General features: G+C 32.9%; 1 protein-coding gene across 1 annotated transcript in view; it reads left to right on the top strand.

The window, feature by feature from the left end:
- Positions 1–25704, top strand: part of LOC132946611 (roundabout homolog 2) — a 193496-nt gene that overhangs the window by 59006 nt on the left and 108786 nt on the right. Inside the window, exon 2 of the mRNA XM_061016661.1 lies at positions 14652–14993. Within this exon, the coding sequence (XP_060872644.1) occupies positions 14652–14993 (342 nt within the window). The remainder of the gene's footprint in view (positions 1–14651; positions 14994–25704) is intronic.

Here is a 25704-nt window from a genome sequence, read left to right as displayed (position 1 = left end):
TTTTAAACACGTAGCACGTGGGTACTTACTTGTTATAATTAAACTTCAAAATTATATCACACGCAAAACGCAATTAATAATTTCTAATGCGTATACCTATATTAAGTTATTTAATTTTTAGCAAACACATCACAAGTGTAGATGTTTTTTTTATTGTTTTCAAAAGTAATATATTATAATAGGTACGTCGTAGATAAATATATTTAATATTATGTATAATATTTTATTCGTATCGTCTAATAAAATAATGAATCAATGTATGAATAATGGTATTTCATTTCAATATTAAATTTTATGATTTATAAAGTACTTATGTTTTGATCAGTTTCGGTATTTTAATTAAAAAAAAAAAAATACGTTAATAATAAATTATTATAAACGATTCGTACGTGAGCATATAAATTATAATAATGTTTTTAATTCTTTTTTTGAACAGTATAATAAGTCGATGTAAGTTAAATTAATCACACTTTAATCAAAGTGTTTGTTATACACTCGAAATATTATTATGATCATTGTACGAGCCCGTAATAATTTATGCATTTCGTAAAATTGAAAATTAATAATTTAAATTTTATTCCAATTTTATAAGTATAGGTATATGAATAAAATAATAATTCTATATGTATAATATAATACACGAATAACAAAGATGTTATTCTATTACAATCAATTGTCACAATATTATTTTTTCTTTCACCCTAAAATCCTCCGGACTACGTGGAATATTTTATTTAAGAATAGGTCACCGCGAGCGTGGTTACTCAAAAACGGATTATTATTAAACCGCACACGTTTCATGACTGATATTATGTATTTTTCTATCCTTCCTCTCTCACTCTCTCTCTCTCTCTCTAACCCTCTTCAGGGTGGTCTGGTATATGCAAAGCGTGAAATAGCTCCTAAAGATGCTAAAAAAAAAATTTTTAAAAACGTGCCTACCGTGCAGTACAACGATTGTCGTGTGCTACAGCGGGGCGACATTGATGGATTGCCATTTGCGCTTCCCCTTCAAAAAATCCATTTTTTTTCTAAACATTCTGTGAATTCGTGTTTCCCTTCTTTTTAAAACGGATAAGACTTTCATCCGGTAAAACTGCAGTGTACAAAAGGGTTTATGTACGTGATTCAAAGCGAACGCGAAACGAAATGAGCCGGTGCTACACGCTTGAAAGCTTTATCGTGAAGTGCGTGAAAACATTATGAATCAACGCACGATAGGCCAACGGGAAACTCTGTTCGTCTGGTAAATTATGTGTTAATATAATATGATATAATAGTATTATCGCGGCGGACACGTGTCGAGGCGTTATAATTTCACAAAATATTACAAAAATCGAATTCCCCCGGGTCTACGTAGGTATATATAGATAGGCCAATGCGGTAGGTACCTACCAGTATAATATTATTATCATGTGCGTATACATTACCGTCAGAAATCAACCGCGCAGATTATTATGTCTCGGCCATCATGATTAAGTATAATATTACCGTTATCTTCTCCTGCGCGAATGTCCGAAGTCCGAAACGGACGTTATCTGCTGCTGCATCTGATGCCGCCGTCGCGGATAATATTTTATGCTCGGCGGCGGTGGTGCGTGGAGGGTTTTCGCGGCGGCTTTTCTACGTCTAAATAATTTCGTTGACAAATCGACTCGCGTAGCACATATTATTATTATTATTATTGCCCGACAAATCGAGTTTCCCAACTCGTGTCGCGGCACATTAATTCGCGGCGCTTAAAGTGGAGAGACCCGCGCCGACCGTGGTGGTCCTCTCCGCTCCCGCGTTGTAATATATTATTATTAGATCGGAGGAAATAATAAAGGCTGTACAAAGGTCCTTTTCCCCTCTCGCCCACCCCCTCCCTCCCACCCGTTACATAATATAGGTACCTGCTGCGGCGGCAGCCACTGCACCAGCAACAGCAGCAGCAGACCCGCACTCTGTTTATCCAGTCGCGGCGTGTTTATTAATTGCCGGTGGATTTGCGAAAGGCTTTACGTATAAAAACCCTCCCTCGCACCGAGATTTGCAGCTTTTGTCCGACGATATATTATGTGGGCACACCCGCCCTGCAGGGTCACCCATAAACCACCGCACTCGGAACGATGACTGCACCACGTGGCGATGACGGTCTGTGCTGCAGTAGCAGCAGCACCAGCGTATAATAATATAATTATGTAGGTATTATAGAGGTAACTATATTATTATACTCGCCAAATTGGTTTCGTTTCTCGACACCTACCAATAGTGCTGTTCTACGCCACCGTGACGACAATAATTATTAGGGACGGTTTGCGTTCGGGCGAGTTTGTAAATATTGCAATGTGTTTATTTAGCATAATGCGTTTTGGGCGAGTGATTTTAAAACATTGTTAAGTGTGATTGGCGACCTTTTTTTTTTAATATTCTTCAATCCAATTAATGCATCGTTAATTTTGTTTTGTAGTAAACAATTTTTCAATTTTTAGATACACCTTAGGTACGTTACACGTAACGACTAACCCCATTGATTATGATCAATGCTAACACTTTAACGAGTTTACGTTTCCAATGTTCCAGAAAAACTGATAATTATTAAGATTAGGTTGAATATTATACAATATAATATTTTAATCTTGATCTCTACGTTTTTATCTTTTATCTTTTAAACACGCATTGTTTTTATTAGACGGGTTAAAAGGTTATTCGCCAATTTTTAGAATTTTTTTTTCTAGCATAATTCAATTTATAATACAATAATAACAATAACAACATTAAGAGCTGATACGCGTATATCAACTGAGCTAAGCTTAACTTATATAAATAATAATAAATAATAATAATTATACTTTAACCTATACCTACCGATGATCGTAGTTGGTATCGTATTGGCTATATTGACGAGTGCATCGTAGACCCGGTCATCGTATCACGATAATGGGGGGTATACACTATGCATATTTAATATGTCATAAATATTGATGTGGGAGCTGGTTTTTTTTTTAAATACGAGTGCGTCGTAATAAATAATAATAGTAGGTACCTACACCCATCGCTGAACTGAATATTATATTCTCTGTTCAGTGGTATACCATAATATACCATAGCTACTGGTATGCATGTTTGCTCGCAGTGCGCGTGTGCACCTTTGTAAATATTTGCTGTGGACGGATACTTAATATGGTAATATCGCTGTGTACATGTATAATATTATGTGAAGCGATCGATTGGGTATCTTGTTCACGATAAATTCATAAAATATAAATACTAATTTCAATATTAATGATTTAATTTCAACCACGGACGAATTGCATATTATTTACTCATAAAAGGTTGTTATAATAATATGTACACAACGTTCGCCGAGTGGAGTATTATAATATATATTATATACGTATATATATATATATATATTGTTTGTTGCAAATACTGCACCACTCGTGTTTCGGATCGATACGATTAGGTTTTTATAAAAAAAACCTTTAAAACATAATTTACCGATGTCTGTGTGTGTGTGTGTGTGTGTGTGTGTGTTGCCATTGACAGTCATTAACATTCACGAATAAATGATAAACATGCGTTTATTGTTTACGATACAAAGTAAATGTATATAATATAATAAGTACTTTTAATTAAACTTTTGTTCGGATCCCTTATAATACAAAAGTATATAGTCTATCGCCGTTTACCAATTAACTTTTCCAGGAGGCTTATGTACTTATTGCATGCACAGGCAATAAGTTAATGTTTATTAATAATTTATTATTGTGTATTTATATTATATATATATATATATTATAACAAATATTGTATAATAATATAATGGTTATTATGTTCAACTTAATGAAAACGGTTTCATTAAAATTGTGCTTTTTTTATTTAAAAATATATTTTTTTTTCGCATCATTATTTTATATAATATATACATTTATTACAATATCTACAACGTTTAATCATTAGCGAATTATAAGACGTAAACATTTTCAGCGTAAAATGAATTTTTATTCTTCGGAAATTTTTCGATTATATTTTAAAACAATATAATACTATCTGTGGGTACTTTTATTTCTTTAGTTTCAGCACAATTATTATTGTTATAATTATTACGGAACGGTGTGCGATTTATTTTGTATACACGCGGAATGCATCGTACATAGAGTTCTAAGTGCGTTATTAATATATTTTAACGACCACAAACTAAAACGTTCGGTTTTAAACGTCATCGCCGGCGCCGTCCAAATCGTATGTAATGCTCGTGTGCACATCGAAGAAAAAAATTTTTTATTTCCACAAACCCGTTGAAATACTGTTGATTTTTTTTTATCGTCATATCGCTGAATCCCTCTTACCTATACGTATATAATAATATAATACTATATGTGCGTTATAATAATAATATATGTATATGGTGTAAAGTTGGTTTATTTTTTTTGTTGTTGTTCCTTTTTTCGAATAAATTATCGATAAACATGGTTTCCGACACATTTTTTTGTTCGTATTATGCACTGTTTTAAATTCCACGTCGTTTGCAAAAACGACCGTACGGGGATGTATATATGTGTTTATTTACACGGCAGGACTCGTGTGCACTGTGGCGTTTTATTTTATTACACCTGCCGCAGTGCTTAACACTCGCGCAGAAACACAATATAATTATGCGGCAAATGTATATATAGGAATATCGTTTATGTTTTACTAACGACCGTCACTCTAATGAATGGTTATTGTCTCATTAACGATTGGTGCGTATATTGGACATTGTCGGCGGTGGAGTTGTATCACAGGTGCGACTTCAATACTATATGCGATCCGAACCGACACGACAATAAAACAATAATATTGTATGCCAGATAGGTACTAATCTTATACATATTAAAAGTACAGTTCTGATTTGTACGCGTTAATAAAAATCGAGATATGCCATCATTGATGTGTAGTCAAAACCGCGAAAATGTGCAAGAAAAAACGATTTTAAACTGCATGGTAATATTGTAATGGTAAAAAAATGCACAATTTTTATTTTACAGTTATTATTATTAGCTTAAACAACTTCTACAATTAGGTAGATTACTCAGTGATTTTATCTTTATTACGATTACTATTTATTAATGTGAAAGTTATTTTTGAATTTTCTACTTGATGAAAATAAATATTACTTATGGCTTTTTTTTAAAAAACAAATTTTCACTTCAATATCCAATACATTTGGTAATAAATTTGTCAAAATATTATATCATATATATATAATACGATCTAATCTCAAAATATGCTCGAATATTTTATTACCATTAAATATGCAATTTTAGGCAAAAATCAATTTACAAAGAGGTTCAAACTACATATTATTATTCGTAAAGATTACTATACTAACGTAAATCCAAAAATTTTAAATGAAAAAAAATACGTAATTGCCTAAAAATCCGAATTATAATTATAAATGTTTATCAATCTCATAAAAAATCTCGTAAAAAATGTACACAACGATTATTCGGTAGTACAGCCGGACACATAATAATATAGTATTTAGAATACCGAGAAAAAATATAACTAGAACAATGACCTATTATATAGGTATAATATATGTATCATTATAATATTATCCATAGAAATGCTAATCCCATAATAATCGAGTTTTAATATTCTTAAACTGTAATTTATTACACGGACGATGGATGACCACTTAAAATTTTAACTGATTTTAATGACGTAATCAGTTATTGATTAAATTTCCTTCCGATTCCTATACATAATATAGGTAGTAAAAAATGTTTTGTGCGGGTCTATATATCTCAGGAGAATAGTCAAAACTTTGAATCGATACGTAGTCTAAGGTTTTATGATATAAATTTGTAATAAGCTTTATCTTCCTGAGGATAGAATTAATATTTCATTTACTTGAAAAACTTGACGTTTATTGATATCATAAACCGCGGGTTGTCGGGTTCGCATAGAGGTACGTCCAAACATTTTTTTTGAAATTTGATCCAATAATTTCTGATTTCATAAAATGTACCCTGCAAAGATTGCTATGATTGGATTTCGTATTTTTCAGCTTAATGCGAATTTGACTGCTTAAGACTTATGTCGATAACCTGCCTTATCATCAGTTATTATTGTCCTCTTTCACTTTTGTAAATACTAAATGCTATGATCTTTAATTTCTGACTCGGTAAAATTGGCTCATAAATATTAACTTATATTTAATATAATACTTATAGGAGTTGGCATTTGGTTTAATCAACACCGTTATCGCATGTCAAATGCGTACATTAGATATTTTATTTTCAATTTACATTTACTTTTATAAATTGGCTATCATATAATATAATTATATAATACAATTGTATTTATAATACCTAAATGAAAATATTATGTAAGTATTTGAAAAATAAAGATAAGTTTACCCGTGTCCGTTAAAATGTAATTGTTAACGACGTTCTTTGGACAAAAAAACGTAAAAATATTTTTTTTTGCTTTTCATTATTCATTCGTCGTTTTATTCAAAACAAATCTTTGTGAAAATTGAATTTTTTCAATGTTCTTTGTCCGTTTTCCTACGTCTTGAAACTTTGATATTACTTTAAACGTTATTCTATGTATAAAAGTTTAGAAACTAAATGGATATTTTTTTAATCAAGTCTTCTTTTTAAAAGTTTAACTTTTAAACTATCAATTTTGTACTTACCTTTATTTGTATTAGTAAAATATCTCACAAAACAAAATATTATAACAAGACATATTTTAACTATTCATTTAATTTTGATTATTTCTTACATCATACGTATGCAATTTTAAAGTATAATAATATTAATCAGTCAAAGGTAATATAATATTATAGTGTTTATTAGGTATTTAATTAAAGTTAATTTAATACGAAACTACCCTACAATAGCCTTATTGTATCTATTATACTCATACTAAATTAAAATAAATTAAAATTAGGTACCCATCTAGAATTCAATATACGAGTTTGAGTGTAATTGATATGTAAAACCTGTTATTCTACTTGTTATTTTTGTTTTTACATTGGTAAACTATGTACTCCGTTAATCCGGATCTCAGACACCATTACTGAGAAATAAAATAATAAAAAAAAATTCTTGTATTTAATTCGTTTAACTAATGTTTAGTGAACGTTCTTATACTTATAAAATATGATGTAATCTATACTTAGGTACTAATCATTTTCCTGATGCCGCCACTAAAAAGTACCTTCAGTTTATACTCTACAGTGAATATAAATATGATTATAATATTATGATGTGAAATAAAAGAAAAAAAACAAACATTTATCTGTTGATATATTTTTTATCATATTTCAATCGAAGAGTTTTTTCTCATTTACATAATACGAATACGACGTATAATTCATTAAATACCTAACAAAATAAGATTATGCAGACCTCTATATAATATACGGCAAAGTACCTATTATGCGCCATGTATACAACCATATATTTAATCAACACACTAAAGGCTACATTTATAGGTACCCACTGTCTTTGTCATACCAAATCGTCATATTACAGTCCCCAGTCTGCAGATATTATGTGAATTCGAAATGGTATTAACCACTAAGTCATATATGCGTGATGTATGTACAACAATACTTTGTTACTTACAAATTCCTAAAATGCAGACCCTACCATTGAGTATTTTTGGTAATTAAAAAAAAAAATATTTAAAAAAACGAGAAAAATATATACCTGTAATTGCATTCACCCACGGAAATTATGTCCGACTTATCAAATGTGCATAACATTATTTTGATTATTGATGTGACAATGACGTGTTAGTTACATTTCCGTGATAGCAATAATGTTTCACAACTTTATTAGTTATTCGCGAAAGGGCTCAAAAATACTATAAAAAAAATGATCTGTTATGTACAAACTATAATTGGTAGTTATGAGAACTTTGTCTAAAAAACTATTCAAATCAGTCATCTTACATTATTTTTTATGTTTCACATGACTTGCATGCGTAAAATAATATAATATATTTGCATATTTATTTTGTAAACATGTTTTCATTTAAACGCTAGTCACAACAAAATAATTTCAGCAGTCACATGAATTTGGTTACAAACGTTTTGGTTTAATTTCAAAATTAATTAAATTTTTTATATTAATATTAAACCATTGTTTTTTATTATTTAATACCGTAACTTAACATGCCGACACTTTATCTATTACACATCTGGGTATTATTTGAATTGCCTTGGTATAGGTCTATCACATTCATTGATTATAATTTATAAATACTTGAAAAAAAAATATTACAAAACCTTTTCAGTTTGTTTCAACACCCTTTCGAGTTCCACACAATAAAAAAACGTAAACAGCGCTACATTTTAAAATTATTATACTGTGGCATTGAAGTTTATGTTATAAACATTAGGTACTCTAGCAATAATAAAGTTCATTTTTCTTTCTCCATTGTAAAGTATTAAACTGCAGTTGATCCGAAACTTTAAAAATATTTTATCTAATATGTGGCACGATATGACTTGTCAAACACTGAACAACTCCCATGCTAGAAAGTTCTATCGTTTTTACTAAACAATTTTTCTCACATCCAATAGTGATACGTATACATAGTACATACGATTGTTAATACGAATTAAAAGCAATCCATTCTCTGCAGTGTCTCTATACATTATATTATAATGTGCAGCGCATAAATGTACAAACGCTGTCAGATCGTATAAAATGTCGTTCACAATTAATAATCTATATATATATATATATATTACGTTTCCTTCGAATTACACTTTCGCTCGATCGTGCGTGATAATTTTATGCTCGTACAATATAATATAATATAAGTACTACAATCGAGTGTGACATCGGTTGTATAATTAATGATTGTATAAAAGCACCGCGATAATTATCGGTGTAGAAATCCTAACTTTCCGCATACATGCATACTATATAATATAACCGTCGTTATTATTACATATAAGGTCTTTGTTTTGCGTTTTAATCATGTGCCTCGCGTTATTACAATGTTATATAGGTATAGGTAGGTATATATACGGTTTTAAATCTTCCGGGAGGCGCATCCGGTTACTGTGTTGTAGGTACCAATAATATATCGTATATGCACTGCACGCTAATGCGAAGGGTGGTGCGAGCGGCAGCTATGTAGCTACCCCCCGCCGGCTGTTTATCCGAAACGACATTAAACACTGCATCTGGGCGAGTGAAAATAAGGGCGTTTGTCGACAAATATATACGCGCGCGAAATACGATCGGGAACAAATTGACCGGTCGTTTTGGGACGAATGCTGCTGCACGTGACACGCAACTATAAAATATATTGTGTAGGTATATATATATATATATACAATATAATATAATATGTGTTATGTATTTTGAGGTACGCCGAAAATCGTTTACGTCGACAGTTGTGTGTACGGACCTGACGTGTGTTGTAGCCCACGTGTGAGGACGACAAGGCGACTGTCGTAAGCCCAATACGACCTAATACCGGCCAGCTCGAAATATTCGAAAGCGAAAATATTCGAAGCGAATAATGCTGCAGTGCGCGTTTCAATTCGATTTATCGTACTCGCTCGGTGTACTGTACATATACCAGCTTTCGCGTTACCCGGTTCGAGGTATACAACACTATATGGTATCGCGGGCACACCGCGGTTTTTTCATCGATCGCAGTCCCCGACAATATTATATTTATTTTGATTATGTTTAATATGTATTTTTGAAAATTATTACTATTTACTCGCAATCAGCAACACGAGTAACAATACACTATGTATTTGTAAACTCGAAAAAAAATATTGTAATCGCCATTTTCGCATTTCTCGATAATAATATATTAGATCTGTCCAATTTATGGAGTTTTAAAACTTATTTATTCGTCTAAATGTTTCAAAAGTCGTACAATCAAAATATAATTACTGTGGTTCCCACCAAGTATTCAAAATTTGAATTTCAAAATAGTTATGCGAACGTTTTGGCAAGAGGCGGCGGTAGAAGAGTATCATATTATCTTATACCTCTTCTTATATAGGTAGTGCAGGTCGGACGCGTGTGTGTACGAGGGCGAAGACGGTAAAACGACACCCTGTACCGAATTCGGTATTGATTGCCATACACCAAACGAATTCTTATGTGGCGAAATACATTTATATTATAATATTATGATCAGAAGACATTAAAAATTATTCCTTTTTTATAATATATTTAGGTAAATGGTTTCTTTATTAATTTGATTCATTAGGCGTATATAATATTGTATAATATGATTTATCGTCGAGATTTAATAATATAATAAATTATAGACCGCTTCGAATCGATGGCAATTAAGTAACAGTATTAGCCGGTAGTCTTTACCATACGCGTCGTCGTATGTATTTAACAATAAATCGAAGTCGTTCGCAATGCATACATAACGCGGCAAAGATGAAAATCGATAATTAAATCGTGCAGACGTGACGTGTGTGTGTGTGTGTGTGTGTGTGTGTGTGTGTTAGTATGATTTCGGCGGCGCATAAATCGTTAGTTTCATTAGGCCCATTAGGGTAATTAAATCACGAAGGATGACACACGACGGATAGCAGTCGCGCCGGTCATTCATTAAATTATACAAACGAAATTGTGAAAACTGTCACCAGACCTCTAAACTATATATGCGTTGAGATTTTTTCTTGTACGCGTGCACATTGTTGGACCGTAACAATTATTTAAACTCAAAAGACCGAATCGGACGAGACCAGAGGGAGAGAGAGTGTCTGTGTGTGTGTGTACACTGAAGCCGCATTATTATATTTCGCGACCTTAAATATTAGATGTCGGCATTGCAATTTCGACGGATTCGTAATATTATTATGACGCGTAAAAACCATCGCAGTTGGTTATTTTATAGTGCGGTGTCAAATCGCTCCAAACAGAACGTGAACTCAACGCCGAGTGCCCTCGGAGGAGAAAAAATAAATAAAATTAATACACTCGGTGCGTTAACGGTTGTAAATCTTACTCCGCCGGATATGTATATATACCTATACATTCACACACACACACACAAAAGACTATATAACTATATACGATGCACTTCCGGAAATACGGTTGATCTCCGGAGGAGAGACGCGTAGGTCGGGAGTATAAAGAGTAAAGTTATTCGCGGCGATAAAAATTAATGTGCGCTACGGCGGCGCTGAAATCGCTAAAATATCGTTGCCGACCGAGAGCGCGCGTGGTATATACTAAGTGCAGTTTCGGGAAATTGAAAAGTTATATAAATATTTTATCATTTTCGAAACGCATTGCCGCTAGATTATGATCGCATAAACCGAGTCGTGTCCGTCTGCCGTACATATAGTTTCGCATTTTTCAATTATACATATATAGGTACGGTACCTATATAGAATATTATATTTATATCGTTTTTGGGATCGACGGTTCATTTTAAATACCATCTCGCAGCGCGTCGTACCAATAAAGCACACGCGTCATACTTATTCCGCGTACAGGCGGTACCTGTTATAAACGACGGGATTGCGACTTCCGAGGGTAAAAAAAAAACGTAGTTACGTGGATATAACAATGTAGGAAATAAACTGCTCGCGAACAACAATTATTGGTACGTGCATAATATCCTATGATATTACAAAATAACAATATAATATAAGACACTTTTGAAATGTGGACGTTTTATATAATTGTTATAACTGCGCTATTGAGTGATAGCAAATTTGTTTTTTTTTTCACTCGTGTCGTAATTAGCTATAATTGATGTACGCAGATCAATTTATTATCGCAATTTTATAAAGTTTCATATTATGTTATAATTGATTCAATTAGTTATTATTTTAATTAATATTATTTTTAAACGACATCCATTATCTATTGTGGTATGTTTATTTAAATTCAATTAACTTTCCGTATTAATATATACTTAATGATACCATTATCTCTCTTAAACCGTGAACTATGACAATTATCGCACGGTCATCGCATCGTTGAGATATATTGTTTTCGTTAATTTTATCGCTATAATATAATTTGACATGTTTAGTACGGATTATAGAAAATGTCTTAACAAAATATTTGTCGACATTATAATTTTTCATCGGATAAGTAGGCTCACATATGAGTATAATCTTCAATGGCAATTAGATTTTACGGTTTCGTTTAATGTTTGATGAGACTCGTAAACGGTCTAACGATGATATATACGTGACGTCTTTAACGATTTAAGAGGATTATGAACTGTGTCTAGAAATCGAGTGTTTATAGTGCCCCTTCGGGATTACATAGGAAAATTACATCTGCTTTTGGTTGATGACAACAATTTTCCGCTGACCTTGTTATACACTTATTAGATCCGATTGATACATTCGCGACGTTGGCTACATATATTGATATACATAAATTGATATATATCTATATAGCTGTACTTAGTATTAACGTGGTATAAGTTAGCTAAACTTTTGTACTTATTATATTGTATAGCTCTGATCGTTTTAAGTACATTTTTGAAATCATAATCATTAATGTATTTACGCGTTTGAATGGTATAATACGTCGTTTGTAGATGATTGTCATAATCGTCTCCATCGCGAAAATATAAATGAAAATTAACCGAGTATACTTATACTTGTATGTTTACAACCGACTGAACTGTGAACTAAAAGCGTATCTGTTTTTCATAACAATAATAATATAGTGACAGAATAAATTTATTAATATTCAATATTTAAGTTACGATCGGAAAACAGTTTTCATTTTCCCTTTTTTTTTTATTCTTCGGAGGGAATAAATTCGTAATAGCAACAGCAGCAGCAGAAGCAGCAGCTGTCGTCGTCGTTCTCGAACTTTACTGGTCGCATGCACCCAACGTTTTGAACTTTTGAATATAATATATACTACCTACTGTGTGTGTGTGTGTGTGTGTGTGTGCTTATAATGTTCGACTGTATACATATAACGGCGTAGTAAGTTCACCGGAGAGTCTATTCGCAGCGACCGGCAATGTATACACACCGATGTTTTCTCGAGTGGTAAATATGTATATACTCGCGGTTCGCAATATCAAAGCGTATTTAATTTGACTGCAAAGATGTCCACACACACACACATATATATTTATATGTATACATTATAGATCTCTGATGACGATTCGTGCGCATGATTGTAGCTTAGGTGGTTATTATGCGCGGTTGAGCTTAACTCTATATGTATATAATGCATGCCCGAGGCTTATTTAGTCGTTATCCTATCTATTTATTACGTGCAACTGCGTTTGTCATATTATAATATGTTCAGAATTCTATAGTTGTTATACCTAGTTATGATACCTAGTCTATTGATTTCATTATATGGGTAGGTAATATAGGCACCAGCTATATATATCTATAAATGTATCTTTTTTATTCAAATTTTTTGTACGCCTATAATATCAAGATAATTAAATAAATATAGGTAGGTTAACCTATCGCATTCAGCAGTGGATATATATTATTATACATCCAAATGTTTCAAAATTTAAATATCGTTATTACAAAATTGTTCTATAATTATATTTGCCATGCGTTCGTTAATCACTGCGGACATTACGTTGTATTTACACAAATGTTTCTATTTTATTTACCTTTTTATTTTCGAGGACGTTAACAGAATAATATCTAGTTTTCAAGCTATATATATATACGAACTCGTCGGTGTACATAATATTATACAATAAACGCATGTTATGACGATATCGGATGAGGGCCCGTTGCGAAATTTACAACCTACATAATATGTGCTTGCTGTGGTTTTTAATAGTTCCTATTAATTACAGTATAATTTTCCTCTCGAGTTACCCGGGCATTATATCTTAACGGCTCGCATATCGCGTTATTGCTCATCGCTATATAGATGTTCCCGAGTGGCTTCGCCGCTGATATTATACGTTTTATCGCTGTTGGATTAATTAATTAAATACCAAAACTGCACAATATATGAACCTAAAACGTTGGTTTACTTGGTCACAAGATGGTTCAAACTTAAAATTAACGGAAAGACCAATATAACGGTGTGCAGTGTCGTTTACATAAATAATATTATACGCTTTGCAGCGCGATAAGTGTTTTTTTTTTCTACACACCGATGGTTTTTCAATAAAAATATTTTCAGTCTATATCGTTGTACCCAGTTTATTTTATTCTAAATTAAAATATCAATTGAAAATAAATTAGGGATAAAAACGATTATTATAACAACGAAGAATTTTTATTAAAAGGGTTGTACCTCCCTTAAAAGGAGAACAACAAACATAAAATCTCATGTAGAATTCTGTCACTGAATATTATGTACGTGTTAATAGATTTACATATTGCTCCGAGAATAATATATTTTACTATAGTTATACGGCTATTACGACATAATAGTATTTGTTTTTTTTTACTAAATACTTCAGAAATCAACCCCCCCGAAAATACTTACATAATTATTTGAGTGTGTTTTAGTATAAAACTTTGGAGACGGCCAAAAACATACGTTCTAAATATTTTTATCATTAATTTTTTTTTTTTGATATTTCCTTATAATTGATTCCGTATTTGCTGAAAATTTTTATGATGTACCTACCTATATAATATTAAATAAAATGTTTATTGAATAAAATTGTAATATTAACGAATTCGCTTTTCTTCCATATAGGGCAATACAGAAAACCGAGAATCACCGAACACCCTACCGATATAACGGTGCCGAAAAATGAGCCGATCACTTTGGGGTGTAAGGCGGAAGGCCGGCCGGAGCCGACGATCGAATGGTACAAAGACGGCGAACTGTTGAAAATCCCCCCCAATGGAGCGGCGGCCGGTGGAGGTGGTGACAACGGAGCCAGGTCTTCGCAGAAGGTGATCCTGTCCGACGGTTCTCTGTTCTTCCTGCGAGTGGCGCACAACAAAAAAGAACAGGACAGTGGCGTGTACTGGTGCGTTGCCAAAAACGTGGCCGGCACAGAAGTGAGCCGAAACGCGACTCTTCAAGTAGCAGGTAATATTTTTTTTCGGAAATTTATTTTTATCACAATAAAAAAAAGAAAAAAACGGTTACAGAAAACCGTACGAGAAAAGTGTGTACCTATAGGTACATGACGGAAAAAGCATTTCCCCTCAATCCATACCATGCAACATTATATTAATTAACGAGGAGGACAATATTATTATATGTTCAGCGATATACTCACGTCGTAATAGGTGTTAAAAATGCGAACACGCCCGACATCATAACGACGTGTATATAATTATGTTCGTATAATATTATTACATACCTATACCGTACATATTTTCTCACAGGGAATAGCGATGGGGCTCGTTCTTTGTAATTATTGTAGTAATAGTATTTTTACTCGTTATGAAAAATTATTATAAAAAAAAAAAATAAGAGTTGCCGTATGAAATGTCAAACATTTTTTAAATAATGGTACCTATCGATCCGATAACCCGTGTTGATGAGTAAATACATAATTTACGACGTGATTAGTTTTTAATTTTCAATAATATGTGAAATATTGCAATGATTGTTATTAAAAATATAAAAATGAATTATATGTTCAATGTTGCATATTCGATAGACATACCCGCATAACGCATCGATCACAATATATGAAAGTATAATTTGATTTATTTCAAATTTAAATTTATCGAATTTTTTAATGTAGGTAAAATGCGATTTTGACAACCAAGTTTGAAAATAAAATAAAAATTGTAATTACCTGGGTACTCACTTATTATATATTATTAGAACTGTTGATTACATAATATGTAATAATATTCCGGCTTCGACATTGTAGAAAAGATTAAGGAAGCATCTATATGTTACGATACAATTAAATATGACTTAAGTTGAGTATTCGTTAATCGTAAACCGTATAATTCGTGGGAAGTGTATAAATTAAACGAGATTTATGGTATAAATATTATGCCGAGTTTGTACGGACGTTGGTCTTAATTTTGTTGGATATACGTCTTTTTTTTATGACTTTTTGTCTTTTATTTACACGCGCTCCCGGATTTTTATGAACGAAGTCACCCTTTGTGGACGCAACTCCTTTCCACGCTTTTTACGACACAAACTTTTCGCTCCCCTTTTCCTTTCGCTTAGTGAAATTCGCTTTTTACAGTCCAAAAGACAGCCTGTAGCATACATAAAGGCGACCTCGGTTGAACTTACCAATACTAGAAAACTAAACTTTTTGTGACTTGTAGATTTTATGTGAGGGACATGACACTATTTATTTGTTGTCTAAAGAAAATAATATTTTTAAAAAGAAAACTTACACCGTAATTTCGAAATCACTTTTTAAAATGATTTCGTGCGTCATTTCAAAAGTACATTTTGTTGATTTTTAATTTTAGAAAGTACCAACGGTAAATTGCTATTTTATAATGTACCTACCTTTTATATATTATGCACTTGCAACTATTTCAATGGCTTATAATATAAGTATTGTGTTCAATAAATAACATAATTTTTACTTTTTATATAAGTAAGATATACCTTAAATGTGCTGAAGTTCCATCGCGAATATAGATCGTAAATTCTACGATTGTATATATCTAATTAAATTAACTCACCTTTGGCATTTATTTGTTTCAAAACGCGTAGTACGTGTCATCACATCTTAATATCTCCATTTTAAAATAATGAAACCTAAAGGATAGGTACTTATGGTTAATATAATTTCCCTGAAGGCGGCTGCAGTGTGTATGTCTCATTGAAATTCAATAATTACCAAACGTTAACACTTTTTTCGTCTATAGCCCAAAATGGATTAGGTATCTATGCACAAAAAAATGTAGACGGTCATATTATATTAGTCTATTATTATAACGTTCCAAAACCAGAGAGTGACTATCCTAGTTGAAATCCTAAGCTAATCGTTAAAGTATCGTGTTCCCTATTGCAATATAGTGTGCCGTATATATATACGACTACGTCATTTGAACGATTTCGGTGATAAAACTCGTATTAGGTACACGTGGTATACAACAGACAGAGTTTTCGCCTAGGCGCATATAATAATTATATACTCGTATAATCGTATTTGACTTTGTTCGCATCGCTCATTGATTGGCATGCACGATACGACGCGTCCTGCACCGCGGCGGCGAATACGAGTAACCGTCATCCCCTTCCACGGGGGGGGGGGGGGGGGGCTCGCTTTGGGTTGTGGTGTAGGGGGGAGTAGGTGGAACAGCGGTGGTTGAACATGACGTCAATTATCCCGCGTGCACGTTAAAATAACCAATTCGCCGTTAATTCGATCGACAGACAGACCAATCAAATCCAATTATGCGTACCTACCTATATATACGGTACGACATTAGTGCGCGAACTATATACATATAATATTATAATATATAGCTACGGTAACTACGGTACATGATGTGTACTTGCCCATAGTGTATCCTCGCGATGTGTCGTTTTGTGCCGTTCGCGATTGGTCTACGAGAGCTGAAGCCGCAAGTTTTTCCAGCTCGCGCTTTTGCGCGAAATACGTTTCGTCCCCTCGGCGTTCGGTTAATTTATTTTCCGACGATCCCGCGGCGGCTTCTCGGAAAATATCTAATTAACTCCGCCGCTGCAGTCTGCCCCTTTGTTGCACGTTTACGCTATCCTATATTATCTAGTTCAATATGTTTTCTTCAATCGTGTTCGGAGTGGAAAAAAATAACACAAAACGGTTTTTTTTCTCTCTAACCACGTTTCCAGGTGAGAGAGAACGAAAGAGAGAAAAAGAGAGAGAGAGAATGTGTGTGTGTGTGTGTGTGGATGATTAATGACGTATCAGTGAGAAAAGATGGTTTCAATTATTTTGTGATTTTTCCCCTTTTTCTCAATTCTGTGAAAATTTCTCGGGAAATTGATTTTTTTTTCGGACATGCGTTTGATATATGAGAGATACACATACATTACAATGGCTTTTGTGGTATTGTGAAGTGTCATAACCAATTTTTAAATTTATTTTTCCAAAAATATAACCTTAAGAATTTAATCAACTATGATTTCATAACTTTGAAACTTAAATTAGTCATATAAAAATCAATACAGAGTTAAAGAATAATCAGCGAATAATAAAAATATGTTTATTAAAGAAAAAATGATTGATGTATAAGTTAAAATTATTACAGTCTTCATAGTTTCATTACAATTTTAATGAGAAGGTAATAAATTCAAAACATAATTTAAAATTTCTATTACATTGTTGTGTCAAATAATTTTCTTTTACTTGATTTTTAATTATCATGTACCCATAGGTACCTATAAAATATATATTTAAAAAGAAGAAATTCATTATATTATAACTTAATTTAAAATCTGTGATATTTTATCATTAAAATAACTACAGTGCAATTGTGTAAAAACTAAAAATTACATCTCTTAAAGTTGCATTGCATTATATTCGCAAAACAAATATGTTTTTTCATTAATAAAAAAATACTTCACTAACTTTAAACTCTTAAACAAACAAATAGAAAGTATTCATTTACAGTTAGTTTTGAAAACATAATAGTTCCTATTGTAATAATATAATATAATAAAATAAAATAATTTATACATATTTATTTTTATGTTTTATTCATATTTATAAAATACAGATACTAAACTACTTTGAAATTTATCTAAAGTTATTTCCCCTTCAAAGGTGTTTGAATAGACAACATTAGTTATACGATTTAGTTTGCCTATTTTAGTTACATTCTAAACTTGCTGCAGTAGTCGGCTCGATATCAAGTCTCATTTATACCAATAGGAGCCGTGGTTATGTTCACATCGTACAAAAATGACTATTAGATATTCAAATATCGCGTAAAATAATAAATTTACAGTAAAATTTAATTGTTAGACCGTAAAGTACGGGAGAATGTTCGTCATAATATTTTGGCTGTAATGAAAAATGAAATTATCTCTCAGGGTTTGTTTCTTGTTAGTTTTTGAAACCCTGAATAATTACAACGGTTATATTGTATGCGTGTATATATATATATAATATATATACATAAGGAGGGGATCCGTTTCATGGTATGATACGATCGCCCTTCCGGAAAACAAAAAGGGGAAAGTGAGAACTATCCATTCATATATATATATACGGACGCATAATATACCTGTCTGGTAGACACGTCAATTGAAGTACCTATACAACTGCCCTCTTCATTATTGCCATCAACGTGGAAACAACAATCATTTAATGCGTTTAATTTCCAGTCGTATACTTCGAGTTATTATATATTTATATATTGTACGACGTCGTACTACCTATATAGGTTGTACTGCATTAGTTCCAGCGATAGTCGAGTTGTTCGCTGAAAGAGCGCTTTATATTGTGAGATATTCGATCGCAGATTCGTTGTGTATAGTACTCACAATGCCGACAAATATGTATTTCTAGTCTCTGCACATAATATATAGGTACGTGTAGGGATACGCACGCTAACGGGTAGAGATTACGAGCAGATATAAAAACATTTTATTTATTTTTTATTTTAACAATTGATGCGTTTTCTTCTCTTTCTCTCTCTATGCGCAGTAGTGATGGCATAACACTCGTCCGGCACGCTCGGTATGCATCATATACGATTCCATTAAGAAATATTCATCGCGGTCCTTCCCCGCTGTTTGTGGCATATACGTCCGTATTATTATTATTATTATTGTTATATTAAAAGAGAAAACGGAGTAATGGATGATGATGGTGTGTATCGCGCGCGCGTGTATGTGTACATATTATACATGATGCAGTGAAGTGGGTATCGCCACTTTTGACGGGGCAAAATCTGCGACGGATAGAGACAGTGAGAGAAAAGGAGAGAGAGAGAGATATAGAGTGGGAGAGAGAGAGAGAGAGAGAGAGATAGAGAGATAGAGTGGGAGAGAGAGAGAGAGAGAGAGAGAGAGCGCACACTGGCTGCTGCGTGCGGATGCTGTTGGGTACCTGCTGCGGAAAGCTTTGTGGGGGAAGTTTTCCGGTTGCCCGGGCAACCGGCTCCCTCTTTTTGTTACCGCATATATATATATTATATATAACTTCGTGGCCTTTGCTACCTTGTGCATTAATTGAACTTGAACCTCGCATACACAGTCTTTGTGCGAGTTGATGTTTTCACGCCAAACGGTTTTTGATGATAGCCATAAATAAAACAACAAAAAAACCCTTTGTTCCGTCTGTATAGAAACGTTTATAAAAGTCATTGTTTTTCAGCTTTATTGTAATATAAATATCATTACTTTGATATTATTTAAATCCAAAATCAGTATATCATATATACTACAGGTTTGTGTATGAATATACAGTCTGTAATTATAAAAAAAATTTAAGACTCATATATTATGTATACTGCTATCATTATTGTAATATTTATGTATTACTATTAAAATAGCTGCTTAACTATTTTGAAAATATAAACCAACTATTAAAGTTTTTTATAAGTATTTACCATTCGTAAATAATAAATAAATAGTAAAAAGTTGTTTTTAAAACATTTTTTGTAATTATTATAAAATAAAGTGAACCAAAAATGGTCGCGTATATCATAATATTATAAAGTTATTATTGAAAACCGCATAATGTTACCATTGTCGTTGTGTATAACAATAATATACATTAAATATTATGAACAACAAAAATTAAATTAATATTTTCGATTATTGTATTCCCCGCACACGACTCTTTTATTCAATGAACTATAATGGGCATTTGTTGTGTCAAAATAGACGAACACAATACCGTAATAAATAAATAATGCGAAGACCTACCAAACTTTGGATATATTTCAAACAGTAAATTAATACGAGTGATTACAGCCGACACCACCTACCATCTAGTTAGCACTCGAAATATGCGCATAATGATGACTACGTGATCTCGTAAGTCATATACCTACGCTCGGTTATTATATTAAAACATCGAACACTGACAAATGTGCTTCGTCGTTCAGCGAACCCGCTGCACATGTTTCCTCCGCGGTTATCTGTCAAAAAACGTTTTTACGGGATTCAAAGGTCAGATGAAAATAACAAAAATTGACGTTTTTTTCAGTATTGTTAAACTCGTCGAACTTGTACCGCATACTTTACCCTTCTATATCGTATAAAGCTTAAGTGTATACCCGCGAGTATTATTATTATTAGTTTCCTTCTCGTCGTCGTCTGATCGTACCTTTACACACACACACACACACATATAGTATTATATTATAATATATTGATTTACAGAGCGATTATTATTGTTTCACATCGGTATATATATTATAATACTATATCGGTATGTGGTGGACCCCATGCCACGGGGGAGCGTGGGACGGGGCACCGAGGTGGCTACTTATTTTGAGTAATTGCGTTTTTACGCCCGGCGTTCAATTATTATCGGCGCGTACCGATAAATCATGTGTCCGATTCATTAGACCAGCAATAATTCAAATACCTTACCGCTGGCATTCCGAGTGTACTTAACATATATATATATAAATATTATACATAGATAGCCGCAGTAGGAAACACGCAGTGTCTGCAGCAGTTTATATGTATGTGTGAAAAGGTGTGTCTCATCTTTATATTATATTTGTATGTCCGGCGTGGGCGATATAATATTATGTGCCCTAAAAGTCTGTGCGGCGACAAAGCCTGTTCCGTATATACACGCCTCCTCGTATCGGAAAACCTTACGCGTACGGCTTATAGTGGTGGCGGAGAAGAAGTATGGTTACCTATATAACACGTGCTCTCGCCGCCGCTGACAAATTCCGATTTGCGTCGACTTCTAAAATTGGTTTTTTTTTTTTTAATATAGTTTTCATTGTATTTAAATCGAGTAATACCTACCCGTACCTATATAATATATTGCATCGGCGACGTCGTCGTCGGTCGTGTGACATCTGCTGCTGCTGCTGCAGGTTATAATATTATATATTATTGTTTTCTTCTCGCGGCCGTGTACATCCAGCTGATTCGGCAGCGACGCGACAGCTGCACCGCAGTTCGGTTCGAATATAACGACATATTATATTATATGTTCGATTCAAATGATTCACTGTGCCGAAAAAAAAAATTGATCTCTCGTTGTCATCGCTATCTGGCGAGCTTGTGTGTGTGTGTTTGATGTATAATAGCTGCAAGTATACAACAGCGGGGCGCATTATTATCGTCATCGGGCGACGACTCTTCCGCGCCAAAACACACTGCTGTGTGCGTTAATCCGATAGCGCGCAGCCGAAATTGAAAAAAAAAAAACGACCCGACGAAGTGTCTTTGACGAGACATTAGATCGTATTTCTGCTAAACGGACCATGAACGGGAGGGCAACGAATTTAATCTGTGCCAGGCTTATCGCGGGGCTGACGAACCAACGAAATTTCTGTTTGGTCCTCGGCGGTGACGTCTGCGTGCGGTATAGTGCGGTTATGATATTGTGGTGCCGACCTCAAGTCGAGCTTTTGTTCCCGTTCAGTGGCGCGTCTGTATACGTACGTCTATTTCTTCCTATACATATATATCATAGTTTTGACACTATATAGGACGGCGGATCGTTTCTGGTCCTCCTCCTCCTCCTCCGACCACCACCACCACCACCACCACCACCACCACCACGATTACATTAGATATATTATAATAATAGGTTATTACGGTCTACTCGGGTCGAGGGTATGTGTTTATGTGTATAAATCAAATGTCTAATCGGTTCTGACAGCTCGCTCTTGTTTCTGTATACGCTGTATATACGTCATATTATGCATATCATCGTATTATTATAATATGGGTTATACAATTATAGAAAGACAAAAATTTGAATTTTATAACCTGGGCCGTTACGCACTTTTTTTCGGCCGGAGCATTTTCTGAGTTCATTACAATCGATTGTTCGGTCCCCGGGGTGACATGATGGTCACCGATCTAATTGCCATCTTTGTTGTACGGATTTGCCCCTACAATGATTCATTATAAATATCCGACGGGGGTGGCGCGAATAGGGGTTCTCAACAAGAAAAAAAATTAATAATAATAAGAAGCAATGCGCATCATAATACAAATTACTATATCGGATAATAATATGAAACCGTGATAATTTCGTTAATCCGGAACCCAGCCTAATGACCTGGAAAACGGATTTCGGATGGGTTTTTTATAATACGTCTCGGTTTCATATAATAGCTTGATAATAATTTTATTACTATTATTTATTTTTTAAATGTCCTTTTAACGAGTACTTGAGAATAAAACGTAAAATTTGTTTAAAAAAATTACCGCTGTTCTTCATTCTTTTCAGTCATTTCATTATTTTTTACCATTATTATTCCGCACTCTACGTTCACGTCATGTGCATTAGACGTGCATTGTAGTAAATGATACGTATTATAGTATAATATATAATACAATATGTAATAATATGTTGATAACCATTGGCCGGTCATTGTGCGGCATCCCTCTTTCGATACAACCCGTAGTAAATTGGTCACGTGCCCCCAAAGTTTATCTCGTCGTGTTTGCTGATATAGTGCGTGGGGACTTGTAGAGATTGATACGCTTGTTGTTTGACTTATTACTTCGGTATAGACTCCTATATATAATATGTTCACGGTTCAATTTAGTGTCGTGCTAAATGTCGCCGCTTTGTCATACCACCCCTCTCTTATATCGTACGCCGAAACCGCTTTATGTTTATAATGGGCCAATATAGGAAATTCAATAATTATTACAAGACTAAAATAATAATTTCATAATACCGACGATTCCCGTGTCACCGGTCGTATTACACTATCGTATAATATTATTATGAACTCGATAATAATATTTCAGGTCGATTTTATGCAAATCTCGACGAAGGGGGCTCGTTTGGTCGTTTCAACTGCCATGTTATCGACATATTATTATTATACTGTATAATAATATTGTTATTTTGTTGTACGCAGTTTTTAAAATTAGGTCCATTTATAGTCGCAGTCAACAGGACGCATTACATGTTCATGTAATATTATTATTTTATAGTTCATGATGGTTTCGTAACCAAACTTTTGAATCGCATGTTTTGAATCAATTACGTTTTGTAGTATCGCAGTATATAATAGTAATATTATCGTATACCTACTGCTACGTACACATTATACCTATAGGTACCTGTAATAATATAATGGTATGCGTATTTCGTACGCAGTCATAAATAATTAATCACATACATGTTTGTTTACAACTTACTTATAACTTACTATTTATTTGACTTTACAAACAAAATAATACATAGCACTACTTACCAAATTTAATTGATTTAGATTCTGATTACAAAAATATATGATGATGTATAATATTAAAAAAATATAAAAAACCCATTCGCTCATTGTGTAGGTATACCTACCTACCTACCTACCTTAGTATTATAATTTTAAACACAATATAATATCTTATGTATTTTAATATAATATTATATAGAAGGTATATAATATAGGTATTTAAGGTCGAGCTACACACTAAGCAGTTACACTACCTATACCGTATCATTTAGCATCGGTATACATCTGTAATAATATTGTAAGTCGATATCGGAGTCATTTATTAGATTATCGAAATAATTTAATGTCTTTATTGGAATCATTATATTAGTTCTCTTCTATACAATCGTCTTAATGTTGTGCATTTATAATATTATGTTGTCTGTCAATGTTTAATACGGTACCATTTCTCACGTTTCCAGAGTAGGTACCTTGTTCTAGTCATACCAATAGGTACCACTATTATACCACAACATACCATACCATACCATACCATACCTACCTACCAGTTCACACAACTAGGTTTGGTTTTTATCTCATGACATTTATTTGTCGTATATTTTATATAGGTATACAATATTGTAAAGCCGGCGCACGCTTTATTGCGTATAATAAAAAAAAATATAAAAACCAACAACTCTGCGGAGGTCATTGGGTTAAAAATTAACACAAACTCGCTAAAATTATCGTCTCATTACATTTCTTGTTAACATGTTATGTGCGGAGGTTGTAATGGGCCTGAACGACTAAACCAAACTATATACATAGTAATATAATGTGTATATAAAAAAGAAAACTATCACGGCATGATTTATTTATTGAAATGGAATTTTTACTCGGTTCGATTTTGTATTGTTGATTTATGACATATGTATAATAAAAAATATTTTGTTTTCATTATTTCCCCCTGGAACAGTGTTAACTTTCAGACTGCAATGTAGTCATTCCAGTATTGAAAAAAATAATCGAAATACGCAAATTTTATTTAATGAGCTAGTTGGTACAATAACAATTAATGTTTCATAAGCTATTTGAAAAACAAAAAAAATTAACCAACCGAATTGGATAATTTAGATTTTGTTGTTATTATTAATTGAATATGATATACTTTATTTATTTTCCATATTCGAGAGGTAGTTGTTTAATCTCTTATATTATTATATCGATTACTTAGGGTTTAGCCTTTTCTTTCGTTAACGCATTAAATACGTATACTTATTTACACTGTAAACCATCATGTTTCTATTTATCAACGCAACATATTGCTACTAAGATTAATATTATTCCATTTAACTCTCTACAAAACTTATATTTCCCAATATTATAATATTTAGACATATCATAATAATTAATTATAAACATTATCTCAGAACTTATAATATTCTTATGATGGTATATACACTTTACGATGCCCTCGTCGTCGTGTTATATGAGTACTAACA

Source organism: Metopolophium dirhodum, chromosome 6 (assembly GCF_019925205.1).
Source record: "Metopolophium dirhodum isolate CAU chromosome 6, ASM1992520v1, whole genome shotgun sequence".
Lineage (NCBI taxonomy): Eukaryota > Metazoa > Arthropoda > Insecta > Hemiptera > Aphididae > Metopolophium > Metopolophium dirhodum.
Note: the sequence above shows the minus strand (reverse complement) of the source record. Positions and strands in the feature narration are given on the sequence as shown.